Source organism: Atractosteus spatula, chromosome 3, assembly GCF_055471065.1.
Source record: "Atractosteus spatula isolate fAtrSpa1 chromosome 3, fAtrSpa1.hap1, whole genome shotgun sequence".
Lineage (NCBI taxonomy): Eukaryota > Metazoa > Chordata > Actinopteri > Semionotiformes > Lepisosteidae > Atractosteus > Atractosteus spatula.
The window spans coordinates 27338645-27359672 of NC_142708.1; the positions used below are offsets into that span (position 1 = coordinate 27338645).

Genomic DNA, 21028 nt, shown 5'->3' on the forward strand with positions numbered 1-21028 from the left:
ACTGAAGGACATTCACTTTCTCAAGACACTCCACCTTACTGTAGCTCTGGTCTTGTGCTTTGAGTCACTGTCCTGCTGAAAGGTGACCTTTTGTCCCATTTTGGTTTGAAGGAGGACCTTCCAGTACTTTGCTCCCTGCCAACAGAACTATAATACAATACTGGCACCACCATGATTGATGGTAGGGATGGTGTTTCATATTAATTATCTATTTACATCTTTACACTTTTGCAAGGCACTGCATATGTAGAACACTAACATTTTAGTGCTTCTATTTTCTCAAAACAACAGGGTAAAGGCCTACTCAATAATCTACCTTTTGTTCCCTTAAAAACAAATAACCCATCCACATCAACACATAGTATTAAACTGCATAGTATTAAATAAAAAAAATACTTACCTTGCAAATTCTGAACCATCTCAAGAAGTACTGGAGTCAGTGTTTGACTGTAATTATGGAATATATCCAAAAACAAAACTTCTGTGCATGGCTGAGAAAAAACAACAGAAAAGTTTGAATGTAAATAATAATAGATAAAAGATATTCCAGAGACAGAGACATATGAAAATTGAATATATGAAGATGTCTTCCAAGAGTTTATTATTTTGTAGTTTTTGAAGCTGTTTTTCAGAAAGCTGCTTCCTGAAGTAACTTTAGAGTGACCTTGCAGCATGTTATTCAAAGAGAGCTTCAACATAGAAGACTACATCTTCCACTTCTGACTTCTGCTTTCTGCTCCTGGACAATAAACCCATAAAACTATACTCTTCCTTCTCATCTTTTCCAGACTATTGTTTCCTGCTCTAATTCCTTTTATTCCTTGTCCTTTACAGTCTTCTGTTATCTGGTCATTTTCTTTCTGGTTCCAAAGAATACCAAATCATCTAGTTTCGCGGGAAGCCTTCTCTTGACTTCCCTTCTATCCTGTAAGCCGTATGGAAACTTGTGCTGCCTAACTTACCTCTGTCCTAAGCAGCTCTAACCTATCAGGTGCCTTTGAAACACACGACAGCTGCATTCACCTCTTTTGCTCAGGTCTTTTCCTGCCTCCCTAACTACGTCTTCCATGTTTGCTGGTGTAGTGTATCTCTGTTCCTCACACTCTCTCCACAGGTGTCCCAAATGGATGGTCCTTGGATCTACTGCAGCATGTCTCTCCTCTTGCTTCTCTTTCCATGGCATCTCCTAACTCATTCTTGCTTATGGTATTCAGGTCTTCTTCACCACTCCTTTCTCTGACTCACTTTCCTTCCCACATCTCTAACACCTGAGAGTCATTACCTTCAGGATGGAACCACTTGACCTGTATCTCAACCTTTCCAAAACGTGACCTCAATTTTATATTGCAAGGGCGCTAAATGTGCAACAAAATCTTCTTTGCTGTTAAATACTTTATCTTTAATTAGTAAAAAATAAAGAACATAACTCTAAAATGGTCAATTTAAGAGGTTTTTTTACTTAATTTCTTTAACGGCCATTCCTACTCAGGTTTAAATTACTTATATTCATAAGAACACTTTTACATGTGAAAAAAAACTAAACGGCACATTCTATCCAGGTGGATGGCAGGATGGCAAATACGTTTTGTGGTGTTTTTTCTGTCCTTTAATACATACTTCACAATTTTGCCAAGAAATAAAATTTGAGCAAGTGGAAGTCCAAATAAGGCTGTTACCTTAACATCATTTTGCTTATATTATTGCATCAAGGTTGCAATATTAAACAGGAATTGACATACATACACCAAGTGAAGCAGGGGCTGGCTTCCCTCACCCCTGTTCTGCTAATAAGGCAGATACAGTAGCAAGATAAAGATAAGATTCCCTTGGTGTTGCACCTACTGGTACTGCTATGTATAATCCTGAGCAGGCTTCCAGAAAAGTCTGGGCCCTCCCTTTAATTTAGTGCTGCTCAAGCGTTGTTGTATGCTTTTACAATTTCATGTATTCTGAAACCAACGCTAAAGAATAACTCACAGTTTTCTTATTTTGTTATATTTTTTTTATCTAAACTCCACTTACAGAAGACATTTAGAAATCCAAGGAAAAGGTACCTTGGTAACCAGTGTTGCAATCAGTTACACCTATCAACACTAGTATGTTATTAAATCTGATTTGTGCTAACCTGATTTTTCAGTGGTGTGCAACTGTCACTTGAATTAATTGCACTTTAGTGAGAGTAACCGTAATTGATCACAGCTCTGCTCTTGACAAGTCGCAGTGTAATGTCAATACTCTTCGCACTCTTCACACTTTTCAGTAAGCGTGCTGCTCATCACAGCGATATTAGTAAAGTAATAGAGAACATGTTACGAATGCTTTTTAAACATGACAAGGCTAAAAAAAATATCAACAGACCCCATTTTCTTAAAGCCTCAGTTCTTAATTAGAAAACTAAAAGATAAATGGGTAACAATACCTTTTATGTCTATTTAGGGCAACAGGGCCTGTGCGTCTTTTAATAAAACACATTTTGCTACTGTTTAACATTTATTTTCAATTATCACAGTCAGCTTATCATGCCTTCCTCACTTAACCACAAAATTAAAAAGATAAAAAAAAGATTAAAAATAATGTAAAATAACACATTGCAAAATGACCATGAGCAACATAAAATAGCACGGCTTTCATGATCACACAGAGATTAGAAGCTGGTATCTGCTAGAACGTACCCGAAGGCTGTACTTCCAAGAGTCCCCTCCTGTTTCTTCCACGGCTGCAAAGAGGACACAATTCTACAAGTTACAAATCCCCATTCAAAAACAGGCTGAAAGATCCGCAACGGTAAAGCAAAAGGTTTGAAAAATATTTAAATAAAACAGGTCACACCTACAAATTAGAATTATTAGAATGATCAATGTGTCTATTATTTTCATTCTTTCCTTTGCTGTTCTGAGTAGTGTGCTATTCGATCAAGTTGAAGTCTTGCAGAAGGAGTCACCAAGTGAATTTGTGGTCAAGTTCATACAAACAAATCCAAAAAGACTTGCAGCTGAAAATATAACATATTGTTAAAACATAGATTCAAATACGTTAAGGAGCTGATTTATTTGATAAATTCCATTCTGACACAAGTTAATATTTGCTCACAATTGGTCAGGATGGGATATTGTTGAAAGTTTTAAAAGTAAACAAGTGGTTTTCTGAACACGTTTCCTCCGCGCAAAATGGGTTCAATGCAAATCAGAACTACATAACCTCATTAAATGAGTTAAAAATAAATCAGTATGGAAAATCCTGAACTTATGAATGTTAAACACATTACCCTAAATATACATTTATAAAAAATAAAGTTAAAGTGCCTGTAAATGTCAATAATCACTCAAGGGCACCTATGGCTGTGGGATTCTATGAAGCATTTTACAGCTACAGTACCTGGTCCAGTTACCACAGTTGCTGGCAGGGATACCTTGTCCTCTAAAAAGTACACAATCCAATAAAAGCCATGGACTGGATTACCTATGTTTTTTTCACTGAACAAGCATTCAGCTCCACTAATTCATGACTAATTATAATGCTGTTCCTTAAGTGATTATCTCTCCCCATGGGATCTGCTTATTGAGTCTCATTGTATGGGATTAGCAGTCAAATCACTTTTCAAATACCTTCAGATAAAGACTGTTATAATACATAATTAACATTTTGCAATTTTTGTTCACAGCTTTAACCTGATAGACTTAAAACGTAGCAAACCTACAAAGAGGCCATAATGTCAAATGCGGGGTATATGTTATTCAAAACCTGTTCTTTTAACTTGTAATTAAATCCATCAGCCCCAAGACACTAATAGTTTGTAATCATATTGCAGGAATTAAACAATCATTACAGGATGTAGTTAAAATAATCATTCTTTCCATTACCACAAAGTATATAATTAGCAGATAAACAATTCTGTAGATATTTATGGACATTATTTTACCCTTCACACCCTTGTCAATATCTATAGTGCAACAGGAGTGTAAACAGGCACTTCATTGTGTTAATGTTGCATTGAAATATCATGTCTGATAAACTCAATGAATTACTGTATCATCCGACTGTTGCTAAAGCAGTTTGTAAAACCAGATACATTTAACTGATACCACAATCGTAACAGATAGAAATAATCAAAAGGAGATTACTATTCTTCTTCATAGTAGTATTATTTTGCTAATAACAAATTACAGAATACAGAATAGTTCAGAAAATAGGATAAACCAAGTTCAGTTCTGTATATATTTTGAGTTATAGATGAAGATGGCTAAAAGCAGGTCTGAAATCACTCCACAACAGACTCCAAATGCTCATTAATGTAGAAGAGGATAGTGATTCTTTTTTGAACTTCTTTTAGAGATGATTGAGTCTACAAAGACCCGCATGCTTCCGGCTAACATTATTCAAAACATGAATAATTAAGGGAACCTTAAACTTTAGAATGGGAAAATAATAACCTTAGATGTTAAGCATATGACAGCGAGCATTTATGAAAAAAGCAATACAAAAATTGAATTCTACCCAATGTGGAAAGAAAACAGTGATCCAGAAAATCCAGTGTGTGCCAACATCTCCCACCACATGTATATGCTTCTCTCTAATTTGTAACTTTTCTTAACAGCTGCATAAGTTACATTTTCAGCACCCCGTTCTACAACTCATACAAGACCCACAGCATTCTCTCTCTCCTCCTGGTGGATTAAATCTGTCAGTAAAGCTCATAAATACATGTAACGCTCTTAGCATTTTACGTTTTGAGATGTGTTAATGAGAATAGTTAGTTCTGCAATTGACACGTACAATTATGTATCCGATGCCCAAGAAACATCCAAGAGATGTCTGCGCTTAAAGTTCAGTGCTGTATTTTCAATGTCTGCCAGCAAAAAAATCAAGTAATCAAATTAAAAAAGAACTAACCATGGAATTAGTGACAGCCGTGGTTTTCAAAATATGGTGTGCTTACCGCAGGGCTGTGCAAGCTGAGTTCTAGGGGGTGTGTGAAAAAAATCTATAATGGCTGACAAATTAAAAACAATTGCACCAAACCGTCTCTCCACACAAAATATAAGAGTCTGCTCCTAGAGCACAGACACAGCTCCACAGAGATACCAAATAAAGAGCCTGGGGGAAAACAGCAGGTTTGCTCGAGACAGTAGCCTTTGATTCATGAGTACTTGCTGATATTCAACATCGCTGAATGTTGAACTTAGTACCTGTGTCATTAAGAAATTGTCTTCTGACCTCCATTTTGCAAGAAAGTAAATGGATACAAAGTATTTCACTCACTGGCTTGTTTCTCTGCACTCACAGCAATTAAGACAAAGTATTGCCAAAGGTTGGATACTGAGACCAATTTAAGGGTGAAACTGGATTCTATTAAATCTGACTTTGCTACCCTTAATTCCCAAATGCAGGTGTAGTTTATTAGTGCAATTGTAATACAAAAGGAAAGTGATGGGGGTGCACAGATTTAGTCAATCGAACGGGGTGTGCGGCCGAACAAAAATTGAAAACTGCTGTACCGTACGTGGTGTTTTTGTTTTTTGAGACATGGTCTACACTGATTTACTGCACAGCATAGTTACTATGTAACTGTTCATTCCCATGTGCACAAATGGGACATTTACATCATTTTCTATTATCCCTCTACTTTCAGACAAGTAAATGTTTTTAAATCAGAATCTGATCTGTGAATATGTACAGATAACATTAACAAAAACAACGTAATTATTTAAACTGCCAGCTCAGAACACATGAAGATGCCGGCCATGGAAATGTCTCTTCTGTCGTCATTCTACAAAATGGAGCAGGAGGTAACTTTAAAGGTGGATAAATTAAAAATATCACAGAAAAAGACAAATGAAGCCCAGAGTGATACAACCGACAGTTTGCACTTGTCCATCTGCTTAGATGCCCAACAGTGAACAGGAGCCCTGGTGGAATGACAGACACCAGTTATTTGTCTTTCACAGATGTTCGGGGCCTTGATGTGCAATGAGGTGTAAAGTTGACACATTAACTCCCTGTGGAAAAAGCCAAATATCTTTAAAACATTTTCTGGGCTAGAGAAGCAGGTTATGCCTGGAAAAACTTGTCTGCACTGTCTCTCTGGTGTGCTCATGCTGCTGAATCTTAATTTAACAGGCCCTGGGTTTTTCCTTTTAGCATTACACCACCAGCAAAGGTTCATTTCACTGTCAGACATTTTGAAATTCCCATCTTTCAACAAGAAATCTGGCACAACATGAAAGTTCTCATTTTCTTCAGCAAACCACACAAACATATTAAACGTACTTCCTCTTTCTGTTCGCTTAGAATGCCTGTCATAAAATTGTTTACATATTTTAAAGAGATATGAGATATTTAAAGACATACATCCAAGAGATAATGGATTCAGTATGAAAGAGAAAAATAACCCGCTGCTGCCTACTGAACCAAAATAAAGTCATTTCAAGCTATTTACCAAAACTTTCAGGGTCTTCTTCCCACATTGTGAGTTCTTCTTCTGTTAGCAAGAAAAAATGAGAAACCAGTCTTCTGCCTATTTCTGTCAAGGTGGGATAGGTGAAGAATGCCGTTTTTATCTTGTAGGCTTCAAGGGTTTCTGGTTTGCTATCTGAAAGAATAAATGTTATACAATATAGACACAGATTAGAAACTAGTAGTATTTTTTTCTCAATACCTCTATTAAGCTTTTTTCTAGGCTTCAATATCCTTTGTGGCAGTATTAATGTAGTAATGTTGCACATACTTAATTTTCTTAAGATTGCTGATGTAAACAATAGTAGAAACAAATGCTTAAAGACCAGACAAAATAAAAAGATGAAGTAAAGATATATAACTATCTAAATACATTTGTATCATTCATGCTTCTAACATGAAGAGAAAATGGACATCTATCCTTCCAGCTACCGCAGTTCTTCGCATTAATAAAACACTCTCTCTGACAGCTTGGGTCATGTCCCCTAAGCTTGCAGTGCTAACCTATCTCCACTCTAACTGCAGTTCATATTTCCTTTACTACCATCTCTGTGGAGTGGTCTTCTTCATACATCTTAATGCTCCTTCCTGTGTCGCATAAATCACAATGATTCCAGAGAAGTGGATTATTCAATTTTACAGATACACACTACAGTTACACCACATAAAGCACTATCTTTGAAGCCTCTATCATCTAGAAAACAGAAATATTGATATAAAGTTAGTATTTCTAACCTGCTTTTTAAGATTATAAATATACACAAGATTATAAATATCAAAGAAAACCCTCTCCTTTATAGATACACAGCATTTAAATATACCATATACCTATTCATACATGTATAAATATATAGGTTACAGCTCATTCAAAGCTTTTATGAATTTTCAGTAAGGAACAACAACTCCGCACTGACAATTGATTTACAAGAGCCTGGTTTTGGAACGGCAGGTCAGATATCGCATCCATAAGCTTCAGACATTCTGTGAAACAGTCTCGCATAACTCTGGGATATTGTACAATAACCAATAACGATATATGACTAACCCTAATGCTTATATTAAACTACAATACAATGAAAAAACGGTAACAAAACACATTGACACAATGCAAACAGTATGATGTATTGCTTAACTGTAAAGCCTAAGTAAAAATCTGAAAAATGTATGGACAGTTGTAAATAAAATCTGCTTTAACTCCATATGCTTTTTCAATCATAGAATTAGGATTACCATTTTCAGTACAGCACTAAAAAAGTGATCAGTGAGTCCACCAAACTCATTTGCATGTAAGCACGTTTTTAATTGACTTGAGAGAATTAGCATCCTGTGATCCCAATCTTCAGTTTCAGTCCAACCCGTACTTGCAAATCAAAGCCTAAACATGTTAAAATACAACCAAGTCACCTTGGAACCTAACTAACATGTAAAACGTGAGTCTACTGTATTTTGAAATCCTTAGCTCATGTAACACCCATCTATCCATCCATCAATCCATTTTCTAACTGTTGTATCCAGCACAGGCTCGCAGTGGGAGCCAGAGCCTATCACAGCAACCAATGGGCGCAAGGCAGATGTACTCTGGATGAGACACCAGTCCATCGCAGGGCACACACAGACACGGACATGGACACGGACAGCAGGGCCGTCTTATTCCAGAAGCCAATTAACTTACCAGTATGTCTTTGGGAAGAAACTGGAGTATCAAGAGGAAACCCTGACAAAACCAGGGAGAACATACAAACTCCACACAGATAGCACCCCAGGAACCACCCTCAGCATCCCTTAAACCAGTGATTTCCAACCAGGGGTACACGTACCCCAGGGGGTGCGTGAGCAGTTACCAGGGGGTATGTGGGAAGATTGTGGATTAAATGTAATTCACAAAATAGAAATTAATACTTGACATTTTAAAAATATGACAAATACTGTTTCACTCTCAGTCAACATAATTGTGATTAGGAACAAAATAAAAGTAGAAACAGATTAAAACGATGAGATGTTGATGTCTAGAGTTGCCGATTTACCACAATAATCAATAATCACTCCTGCAATACTGCCTCATCCAGTATCAATAACTGGTCTTTTGGTTGAAAGTGAATCATCATCATAATATTCAGTTTAATAATATTGTCAATAATGTTTAATAGTACCCAGGTTAATATCAGTTTAAATGAACTAATTTAGCATCATACTGCATTTGGTGTGGATGAGGGGGTACTTGAGCCATATTGAAAGGGCTGTCGGGGAACATAAGACAAAAAAGGTTGGGAACCACTGCCTTAAACCATGTGTGAATTTGGCACACACATGCACAAAGAATCAATGATGTCCTAACAATCATTTGCCGTGTCAAAATTGTGGCCAAGAAATATAATTCCATGCTTTCCGGAACTGCCTATTGAATGAAGATGCTGCTTGAACACTCGACCTGAAGCCAGAAGGAAAAGTCCAAAACTGTAAAAGGTTAGAAGGAGACAAGAGAAATGCACGGTCACGCCTAGCTGAGTGAACCTCTGTACCTTCTATGTTCTTGGCCGGCTTGTAGGCATCATTTTTGACGATCGTTTTAATGAGGTTCATGCACTGGACAATAAACCTTTCAAAAGTTATTCCCTCGCCAACCTCTGTGAACACGTAGCTGACGGCAAACTCCAGAGAGCGCTGGATGAGGGGAATGAAAGGGTACGGGTGATATTCCAAAAAGTCTAAAAGCTGAAACGGACAAAAACAGGTATAAGCAAAGGAACCATGCAGTAAACAGCACAAAGTCACAATCTTATATTTTACTCTTATCATTCAGTTAATTTCTAATTTAAAAAGGGCCTTCTCAGCCAGACAACGATAAACCTGCTGGAACTGTGAAATACTTAAATATCTTTAACACTACCAAAACTCTAAATAAAAATGTGAAATGTCAAACATGAAGTTATCGAAGAAAAAGACTTTAACACATTTACAGCTTCTAGACAATGAAGAAGCTTCAACAATATATAGCACAGAATATATAGTCAAAGGCATAGAATTTAAATAAAGGGATGTTATTTTAAAATTATACAGATAAGATCACATTTAGAATATTTTTTACAAATATGGTCACTATACTACAATAAAGATGCTGCTGCTTTAGATTCAGTCCAGCGTAGAGCAACCAGTTACATTTCCAGACATAAAGGAATATCCTAATGTAAAAGGCAAAAATTAACTTTTATGAGGGACCTGATTCAACCCAACAGGTGTTTTCATAATTGTCTTGCATGACCCAGAGGGGATTCCAGTGAAAAGTAAAGAACATTTATAACTGAGAAAGGGCAGAGGGCAATTTTTGACATGTGTTGTTATAGGAATCCAGAACAAGCTAGCCAGCCATCTTGTAGATTCCAACAACCTGGGTTCTTTTAAAAAATGTTGCCAGATGAGACTCTTCTAGTAACCAGACAGGCTTGATGGATCAAATGGCTTTTCATCATTAGAGGTTCTTATGAATGCTTTTATTGTATTAATATCATGACAAATATTCTTTTTTTAACTTAATAAGCAGATAATCATTACTATTTCCAGCATAAACATTTGTTTCTGGCGAGCAGGGGTAAAATGATGTATGCCACATCCTAAAAGCAATGTCACTCCCCAAGGCACACTGCCCAAAGTTGCTGACATTTTTACACATCTTAATAGACAGAAACTCACCTCCTGATTGCACTAAAACAAAAGTAGGGATAAATGTGTTCAGTGCTCTTAATAGCAAAAATGGGTTGCTCTTTTTCAAATATCTATTCATATACCTATAAAAAAGTGTTGTGCCCTTCTAAATAATGTGTAAAGGCTGAATAATTAGCAACTACACCACAAGACAGTAACAAAGTAGGTCAGCCACACGCTGACATTGTCTAATATAATAAACACATTCCTAACAGGACTGCAAAGTACCCAAACACTATTTTGTTCAGACCTTATTTTCAAAACAAAACAAATAGGTGGTCCATTTGTGTTATACAGAGCAGTGACCAAAATAACTTCAATCTCTTACAGAAGCAATTTAGTGAAGCAGTTTATGACGCACTGCAGTACTGCCATGCAGATGCAGAAAACATGACAAAATTGGTTGGATAAAAGGGATTAATCTCGCATCTGTATTTATACCCTAAATATGTCTGTTGTCCTTCTCTAGAATTCAGAAATCTTGGTTTACAACCAAATGAGAGCTTCAGAGGTTTTCCTGCACATTAGTGATTAGGTTGGGCCAAATTAAATAGAACCTTCAACCCAAAAGCCCATCACAAATCACAAACCTAGAACTCAACCGCTTTCTGTTTGTGAAAGATTGTTTTTCTCTTCCTGCCAAAAAAGATCCAATATCAAGTAATGGGGATTGTCATTTGTGGTTGGCCTGCAGGTCAAACTACTGATTTAACCCGGGCCGACATCTATATAACAAACCATGAGGTAATGACGCTGAACTCGCACATTTCTTATTGCTGCATGCGCCACACTTCCACTACATTTTGCATTTACTTCGACTTTTTCAGATGAACCAGAGAATATAAATGCCTTAAGATGCAGCCTGCAGAAGACTACATCATCCATTTCAACAAACTTAGATGCAAAAACAAACAGAAAAAACTATTTAATATAAGCGTGTAAGTGCATAGCCTTCAAAGATACTTTTATCATTAAACAATCAATAAGCATATGTATATTTTGAAAAGAGTTTAAAGCTTAAAAGCTTAAAATGTTTTGAATAATCCCAATAACCTGTCATATGGATCTAACACCCATTTAATTTATATTATATATAATTAAAATTCTAATTACTTCACAAATTAATGTATTAATTGCGTTTTACATCAACATCAAATGAAAATACTTCATTTCTTGCATCATTAACCCAGCATTTGAATAAGAAAAGCAATAAATAATCACAGAAGCCTGAACACAACTTTACTTACAACTTTTGTATAGAGTATAACGGTCTTCTCCAGCTTCTCCCGGCAGATGCTGTCAGGGCCTATTTGTCTGCCTTGAGGTACAAAACAGGGATTACATTTAAACTACCATTCAGTGTGTGCTACATTAAATACAATACACCAATAATTAGCTTCCATAAAATGTTACAAAAATTACACATTTTTAAAAACAATTTACTCATATTTCAATGTTGATGACAACAAACTGTTAGGACACATTAGCTGAAATCTTGCTGGCATTAGCTATAGGAACCCCAAGCTTTAGCTTTATAGGAAACTATTACTACATCTTATTTCACACACAACTTTATTTATTCAGGATTAGATTATTGTAACAACTGAGAAGGTATTGGTCAAAGATACCAAAGAGAACTTTGAATCTTACAATATACAAACTAATTGGACTCTGCATCAGCACATGGACTCTGCCACACTCATATAAAGCATTGAATAGTCTAGCTCAGGGGTCTCCAACCTTTTTTCCTTGAGCGCCAAATTTGCTTAAGAAGAAAGGCTGGAGGGCCAAACAGTGGGAGGGTAGGTAGACAGGGAGATTTTATGATGGAGGAATACATAATCAACAACACACACTTAGACTTTTCATTAAATAATAAATCTAATGAAAACCCTTATGTCATATATTGTAATATTCAAATGAACAAATAGAACTAAAATAAATATTCACATGTGTACAAATTTAATGCAATATTTGGAATTGCTTCGGTGACAGAATGTCCTCAAACTCTGGTTCAAACTTTATCACCCCCAGAATCTAAACCACAGAGTGATGTTCTATATTTAGATTTGATATATTTAATCTTTGAAACTTTGTTCACACAAATATGTGGAGGTAAAGACAGAAAACATTCCACAAGCAAATTTTCTAATGTTCTTTAGGCAGTGATTTATAGAAGTTTAACAAATCTTTTACATTAAACAGATCCATATACAAGTCATTCGCAGCATGGTCAATTACTTCGAGCTGCAACTCAGGCTGAAGATTCCATTCAATTCAATTTATTTTTATATAGCACCTTTCACAACAAAGTTGCACTAAGGCACTTAAAGCTGTTTGATAATATATGACATTACAATACATAAGATCTTCTACTTCACTTGCAAAACAATCTTATGTTCGCTGGGATACTGTCACAATCTTGAAAACAGTCCAGAAATTGCTGCTTCAAATGTGAAATCATGTTTAAAGCGAACTGAATCGGAAACGGTTCGGTACATTCATTTCTGTACTTTTCACAAGTTGCAAAATAAACAAAATCGTTAGCTGCCACCTGTTTTTCAAAAAAATTTATTTTTGTCTGAAGGATTTTACATGTGAAAACAAATCTGAAACAATAGAAGTTTCACATTCAGTTCACTTAAATGTGCAGTCAAAGCCACAAGAAAGGCGAGCTTCAATAACCAACAATTGTCAAAGAGGGCGTTAAAAGGTCTGAGTCATGAATGTATCGATTTCTGTGCGTAATTCAAAAAATCTAATTAGCACTTCAGCTTTGCTGATCCAGCGAACCTCACAGTGGTACAGAACATCCAGATATTCACTCTCAATTTCAGAAGTTTTTAAACTGACAATGATTAAGGGAGGACAATCGTGTAAAATTCACTGTCTTCACAACTATATCCATTACTTCAGATAATTGTAAATTTTTACCGCACAAAGCCTGCTGATGAATGATATAGTGCAACGAGCAATTGTATTAGCTGACAGACATATTTACTCGAAATAAATTCAGTTTTTCTTCAGTGTTTCTACTTTCTTTATCTGAACGCATTTTGCCAGTCAAGTCTGAGTACTTATCTTTGTATCAAAATGCCTTCGGATATTATACTCCTTGAGAACAGCGACAGTTTCTCTGCTTATTATTATAAGCACAACGTTTTATTATTGTTTTCAATCACGAAATAGTTTTCAGTCCACTTCTCATTAAAAACACAGCACTTTTCATCAACTTTTCTCCTCTTAGCTCCTGACATTTCAATGTAAAATAAATAAACAATGCAAGAAAACTCAAGAACAACAAACTGAGGTAAAGGTTATTTCACTTCTTTAACACTTGTGTGTAAGCATACAGTGGTGGTGCTTTCCTCTGTTCTCGACCATGGGTTGGAGACCCTTGGTCTAGCTCCTAACCTTACTGGATATCTGACATTTTTAGTAAGACAATGGGAGACAGAGTGCAGCAACAGGTCTATGCGACTCACTGTCCAAATCTATTCGAAATGTTTCAAATCTTGCTGGAAAACCACCTTTTAATTAAAGCTATTAAATGTGAACTATAATGCTATTTCATATTTCAGGGTTAGAAAGAATCAGCATTGATCAGTGCACTTCAAACCGCAATAACAGTAAACTGTACACAGTAACTTGTAAAACCTCCAATTGACATCACAAAATGAATTAAATTTCCAGGTATGTGCAGAGCCATGTTCTGCGATTCAGAGTGAGGCAACAAAACATCCGGTGATATGTTGCGGCCCTATAACATTGTGAACAAGCAGGGCTGTGAATACATCTCTCTTAACCCAGTAGAAATATTGCTTTCAATTTTGATACTGTTTTGCCGACAAATACAATGTACCTGTTAACCCTGCATGCAGATCACGTTGGAACATTTCTGCGGTGAAATGTCTGCCACATAACCTGTTTTTAAATGCTTAGATATTCCATTACATTATTCATTACAGAGACTAGTGAGCAGGAAAGGCCACATCACTTGCCAATTCGAATGCGAATTTCGTCAACAAGATGACTCGCAGTACTTTCGCAAAGTTCACATCTTGTGTTAATTCAAAATTATTTTTTTTCTCCAACATCAATGAATTTATTTTGTTACCATATTTAATAGCCGGTCTGAGAAACAGAGACTGCAGTTCCCCTTTAATGTGTAACTCTGGGATCTAAATCTGGACCTGGGGTGCTATCTGCATGGAGTTTGTAGGTTTTCCCCGTGTTCACATGGGTATATGTGTTTGTGTCTGTGTCTGCCCTGCAATGGACTTGCATCCCATCCAAGGTGCATTCTGCCTTGCTCCCATTGCTTGCTGGGATAGGCTGCAGCTCTCCTGGGACCCTGTGCTGGATAAAGTGGTTAGAAACTGGATAGATGGAATTTAGTTTTGCATTTGTCTATTATTGAGTGTGCTATTACATTGGGGTTTAAAATTTCTTAAAAATCACTCATAAATAAAACTGTATTTTCATTACAGCTTCAAGCAAAAATAATGAGATGTTAATTGGTGTATAAATCAGTTCAATAGTCCACTTAGCTCAAGGTTGTTCTTATTATCTGCACAATACACATTAAAGCTACTTTTACAGGAAGGTTTTCTAGTACATAACCTCAGAGTCTTGCTTCATAAAAGTGAGCAAATGTAAACTGATAACATGCACTGGGAGATATTTGCCTCTCATTGAAAGATGCATCAGCAGCACTTGAGTCATTGTACCTTCAGAAAAAAAATCCATTAACTGGAAGAACTATTTTACATCACACTGTAAACAGCCTTTATTTCAATAATAAAAGTATTACTATATCATACTATATGCAGAAATATGCAATTTAAAGTGTATAAGCAGAAATTTAAATATGTAAATGAATTAAATAAGTGTATTAATTTATTATTATACATTATTTATGAATAACTGCCACATATCACGTTTTTAATACATACTAAATATTTCCCCTGAAGCAACAACAGAACCTAACCCCCCGTTTCACATTAATCCTCATGGGAAAATAAAAAATTAGGTAAGATTTAACAGTAAAGTTCAAGACAGGGTTTCATTTTTCTTCTCTTCTTTGTCAATCCTCTCTAAAATGCTGCTCACAACCTACACTTTAACTGATTAATTTGCTCTTTAGAACCAAAACACTGTCACCAGATAAAAAAGAAAACTAAACACAGGAGAAAATAATGAAATCATGCTTGCTTTCTCTTGAATCCATAAAGTGTTGAGAACAGCATTTGTCTCCAGTATTAAGATGACAAACCATTCAGTGCACAATGACAACACAAAATCCGCCAGTGGTATGAAGTAATGTAGCAACAAGAAAATTGTTCAGGACAATTACTGTGGATAATGGATAATGTATTTGCAAACTATTCTTTACTTTAGCACTTAATTGGGCTATTTAATAACATTTTATTTCAAACGTATACTTACAGCATTCTAAAAACTGCTTCAGCCTCTCAAACACTGCATTAAGGAAGCCCTGCAAAATAAAAAAATAAATCAGCAATCTATTTTATGAACATTCAAAAATATTGAATATTTTTAAAAAAACATTTAACAGAAAACTCTTAACAAAACATTTTAAATCAGTTTCCCTAGTGATTAGTGCCAAAACACTTGAGTGTGAAGACAACACAAATGATACGTTTTGCACCCAAAAGAGGTGCACTGAAAACTAAGTTCCTTCATTTAGTTTGAACTACAAGTATTTTTAAAACTCTGGCAGGTTTTTGAAGACCTACACATGCTGAAGGTTAGAACCTGCTTGTCAGAACTACTTAGTTTTAATCATGCAGCCAGAAGCCAAATTTTCCTCAAATGAGACGAAATGTAATTTAAACCAAACAGTCCTGCTGCTTAACAAATGATGCAGTTATACAACACCTTATCAAAAAGTCTGGAGTGTGCCTTCTGTAAAGAAACCCAAATTTTGAATTGAAGAATGAGAATATTTACTAGAAACAAAAGCTTAATGTGTTAATGTGGTAATGTGGTAAACCGAATTGAAAAAAAATGGTTTGGAGTACCTGACCAACACTATTGTTTCCAACCAAGCCTAAATATTTTTTTCCCCAACAGAGGGCTCAAAAACCATATTTTCATGCATTAGGTTTCCCGGAAGCCACATCGCTAATGATCATTGGTGTCTTAGTGTCTTGTAAATTATAGCTGTCCAAACAAGACAACTATAATTTGAGTGATTTAATATTTATTATAAATCAGAATTCACAATTCACTAGTCACTAGGAACTCTAAATTCACTATTGCTTAACTACTTCATTTACTAACTTCTGTTAACCACCGAAGCCTTAAAAAAAGATAATTGCGAGTCAGATGTTATATTGGTGACAGGTGATAGTTTCTTTTTACTTTATTATCCTAATTGTTTACTTGAAATAGTTACTGATGAAAATGCATACTGCCTATTTTTGATGTGGGAGTAACAATGACAGACATTTTTGGTCAAATATGATATGGCAATACACTCAAATCTATTAAATTTTTGATTTTCTAGCTTCTCAATCAATCTGTAGAGTTAAATCACCCATTGTATGGGAAGCCCCTCAGAGTTTATAGTTTAGTGTTATTATATATCTTTATTGTCTATCCAAAAGGATAGAAAAACGGCTTTGGAATCACCATAAGAACTACAAAAACAAACACGCAACACAAAATACACACTACAAATAAAAAATAGCCCTAGCCATACACAATACATATATACACTGCAGAGGGCAATCTGTTAGAAAATCCTTAATCCATTTTATAAGCATAACATCCAAACCCAATAGTTGCTCCAATAATATATGGATATGGATCATACTTAAATACTTAACTAAAACAGATAAAAAAACAGGCATATGGCTTTGCCTGTTGCAGATGACTAGATACAAAATTTACTAAAGTCAAAGCAGCATCTTCAACCTTCTACAGAATGTTCTTTATAAACAAACTGCAAGGGATCTGGATCTGGATCGAGAGGATCCCAAGAGTGTCACTGAAATAGCCTGGTTGCGTAAAATGAAAAGAATAAAAATGAGTCAGTAGCAGGTTTCTAACACAGACATTTAACCTATCACTTTTGAAAACCATAACTAAGTATTTTGCATTCAAAAGATAGGTCCAGGCAAAGAACTAGGATACATTTCATTTGGTGTGAATAAAAAAGAAAGTTCCTTAATGATGCATTTTTAATAAAAATGAATTATAAGTCTTTGGGACACTGAAATGTTAAATGTGAAATGAGATGTTCCTTCAATAATCACTATTTTGTTTTCTAAAATAATATGCTGTAAGTCAGAGGATTCACTAAGAAAACAAAATGGGAGTTTCTGTGGTTTATCAGTAGATGGGCAAATGGAGAGCACTAAGCTGAAGTTAACTTAGGTTTGCATTATATGTAGGATAACGGATACATGATGAAACTCTATATTCATGCAGTCTCGGGCAGGCCTTAAAACACTCAGGCCACACAAATGAAATGGGATAAGTCTGGTCCTTTGACATGGAAGTTTGGTGTCCTCTTGAGAAACCAAAGTAACTATGTTACTCATTATCATTATCATTAACCCTCTCATTATCTATAGCAAGCCGTAACATAAATGGAAAACGTTAAAGCATTCTGGAAGAGTTGAGAAATTATCACCAGCCAAGTCAATGTAATAAATAGCCCTACAGCTATAGGTATTATAATTTATACAGCAACAGCATTATATCACTCCCTTTGTCATTTTCAAGGAGATTATGAGCAAAATCTAATCACTGCCTTTTTATATATGCTGAACGTTTCAAGTAGGTATTTTGCAAACACCGTATAGCAAATGCTGGCATATAATAAATGCACAAAGTCGCATTACACAGACCGCACTGGAAAAGTTATTCATATACATCAAAACGAAAAATGCCTTTGTTCTTAATATAGGCCATATAAAATTGTATTACTTTCTTTTACATTGCACTTAAGCTCATTAACTATTCATAAAAAGGATTTACAGAATATGTCCTGCAATGTTTGAGTAAGGACTGCATTTTTTTTGTTATTCTCTGGTTTCTCTTCAAATTATATTATTAGTTAATTCTAAATTTAGCAAAAACAATGCTATATTCAAAGCACCTTCTCATTCTACATAACTTCAATGTTTATGGATAGGGAAATCACAATCAGAAGTCTTTTAATGAAGCAGATGGAGTAAAGTGATCTTAACATTCTGGTTGGTTGAGTTTGTGAATTGAATAAAAAATAGGTTATGGTTTATGGATGCATCAAAAGTTTGTGGAATGATCCTGATTGTATTCCCAATATGTCAGTTGTAGCACCAAGGCTATTATTATGTTTACAATTAAGGGATCAGAAAAAGTTTCTCTTTAACAGAAAATCACCCTTGCACTGCTTAATTCCTTTAAGTCAGCTTGTTAGAAATGCAGCTAACAAAACAATACAAAACAGAAGATCATAAATTGGACTCATCATGTCATCTCCAGTGATTACATACCCACTTCAACACCTTAGTCTACCTTTCCAAGAAGACACATCCAGACTAGAATCCCAGATGTAGGTCACCTCTCATAAGTCCACTGACAGGGAAAGAATGATGCACGAAATGACGACATCATGATCAATAACCACCGATGATGACAACTTAAAAGGCGCTGTACAACAGTTTGGGATGCTCTCTAAACCCAACTCTCCTGGCAACTTGACAGCAAAAAGAATCCCATGACTGTGACCACCAACATCTGCAACTAAAACAACTTAGCTATGCACAACTACTGGGCTGTATGGCCTAAGGGACTATACATATACCAGAATTCTTTGCAAGAAGAACTTCTCTGCAAAAATACACGCTTTGTGACAAGTGACAAGTTTCGGTTGTAATCAACAAAACACAGCTGGAGTTCTGTTGACACTACTGAATATTCACAAATATTCAAAGTAGAGGCAACAAAATACGGACAACCAGATTTTGAATCTCAACCTGTAGATGTTCCCAAGTCTTGAGGTTTCATGAATGTTTTCCAATAAAGTAGATGGATTTAGCAGGAGACTAACTGAATCTCTTCTTTATTCTTCCTGCACCCACCAGACCTCCTTGGACACAGAGACAGCAGGAGATCTGATGACCCAACCCAGCCATTACCTCCCCCCACTGGACTTTTAAAGAGAGTCCTGTCCAAGCATTCTGTTTCAGGTGATCACATTAGAATACTCAAGAAGTAAACCTATTTACAAACAAGTATGTATTTGATTAAGATTAGTTTAGGAAAGTAGCTGAATGCTTGTCTTTTGAGCATATGACTTTGGATGTAATCCATAAACTGACTAAAACCCAAGTGTTAAATTTTTAACCATGTTCTGTTAAATATCTTTTGTAATCCCTGAGTGAATGACCATCCTTGTGTGCCACAACAGATTGATTTATATATTTTTTACTCGTGTATTGGTTTATTTTGTACATATATTAGTACTAAACAAAATTAGTAATAAATGAAACAGTATATTTTATTCTTAAGAGTCAACTTGTACATGCCAGTGTTGTTTTGATTGATTTGTTCCTTGTTGTCATAACTGCTTTAACTGTCCCGATTTCCAATTCTTTCAGTCAATTCAAACCACCAAATCACAACACAACACAAGCACAATTATGTTATTGCTGCAGGGCAATAGCAGATGTGAAAAACATTTTGTATCTTATTCATCACAATACCCTATGTTCTTGCACAGGATTATGACACTTAAAAGTATTCTACATGCAGCACGTGAGGCTTAACCAATATAAACTACCAACTGAAAAATAGAAACAGGGATTTACGAAGTTACATAAACTATCTGTATGTTGAAATTAAATTCCCATTTTCTTCTCATACTGAAAAACTCTGAACATACCACTTTATTCTTGAAGTATCTATAAGTATAAAACCTGTTTGACATCAATGCCTTTTAGTATCTGCACCTTCACCTAATGCATGCCACACAGAAAAAAACGGTCTTCAATCACCAGACAAAACAAAAAATGTTATCATGTAAACCCTTACTTATAAGGCATAAAAGTTTGAGAAACGTAACATGAAACAATTCTTTAAATGAACTGCCATATTTTATTTTTGCAGAGAAGTGCTGATATGGATGAGCAAAACAGACATGTAAAGAATTAATTTGATTTATGAAACAGTGTGAAACATACACAACAGGATCAATTATGTCCATTAGTCACTGGGACTTACTGTACAGCTATAGTTTACCTCAGACCATATAAGTATGATAAGAATAATAGTAGATTATAAAGACAGGCATGATTCTGGGAGCTGCAAAAAAAAACGTTTCTTGGTTCTGTAAACTGTATCATGCCCTTTTGAGGTCACTGAAAACCTTGAACAAATTAGCTATGAGCAAATAAATGTATTAATGGCTATATTCAAGTGGCTATAGATAACAACACCCCAATGGTACCATATAACATAACACTTCAGCATACCAGTAATTAAGCAATGGAAGAACCTAACAAAATAATGTTGATAGCCTTCTTAAAGAAGTAGTGACAATCTACTGACAGTCCAATTGCTGACTAACTAGTGTCCATATCCCATCATTTAATGAAGCATCAACCATGCAGTAAGGAGTCTCAGACTAGTAACATCACAAAACACTAAGATAACACAAATAACAACAGTCTCCATCTTCAAAAAAGGGGTTTACCATTTTCAACTGCAACACAATAACAGTAGTCAAAAATACATTTGCAGAAACAATCATACTCATTTGACAATGGTATTTTTGTGAGTTACAATTTGTATTAAATTAACTAAAAACAGTTATGGGAATACAGAGACATACCCTATAAAAACAGGCTGAGATTTGCAA

The 21028-nt window shown here is 35.4% G+C and overlaps 1 protein-coding gene across 1 annotated transcript in view; it reads right to left on the reverse strand.

The window, feature by feature from the left end:
• ipo11 (importin 11) overlaps nt 1-21028 on the reverse strand; it is a 269401-nt gene that overhangs the window by 196920 nt on the left and 51453 nt on the right. Inside the window, exons 8-13 of the mRNA XM_088911299.1 lie at nt 15601-15649; nt 11400-11470; nt 8973-9165; nt 6437-6589; nt 2673-2716; nt 401-491 (exon numbers count right to left, since the gene is read on the reverse strand). Coding sequence (XP_088767425.1) covers nt 401-491; nt 2673-2716; nt 6437-6589; nt 8973-9165; nt 11400-11470; nt 15601-15649 — 601 coding nt within the window. The remainder of the gene's footprint in view (nt 1-400; nt 492-2672; nt 2717-6436; nt 6590-8972; nt 9166-11399; nt 11471-15600; nt 15650-21028) is intronic.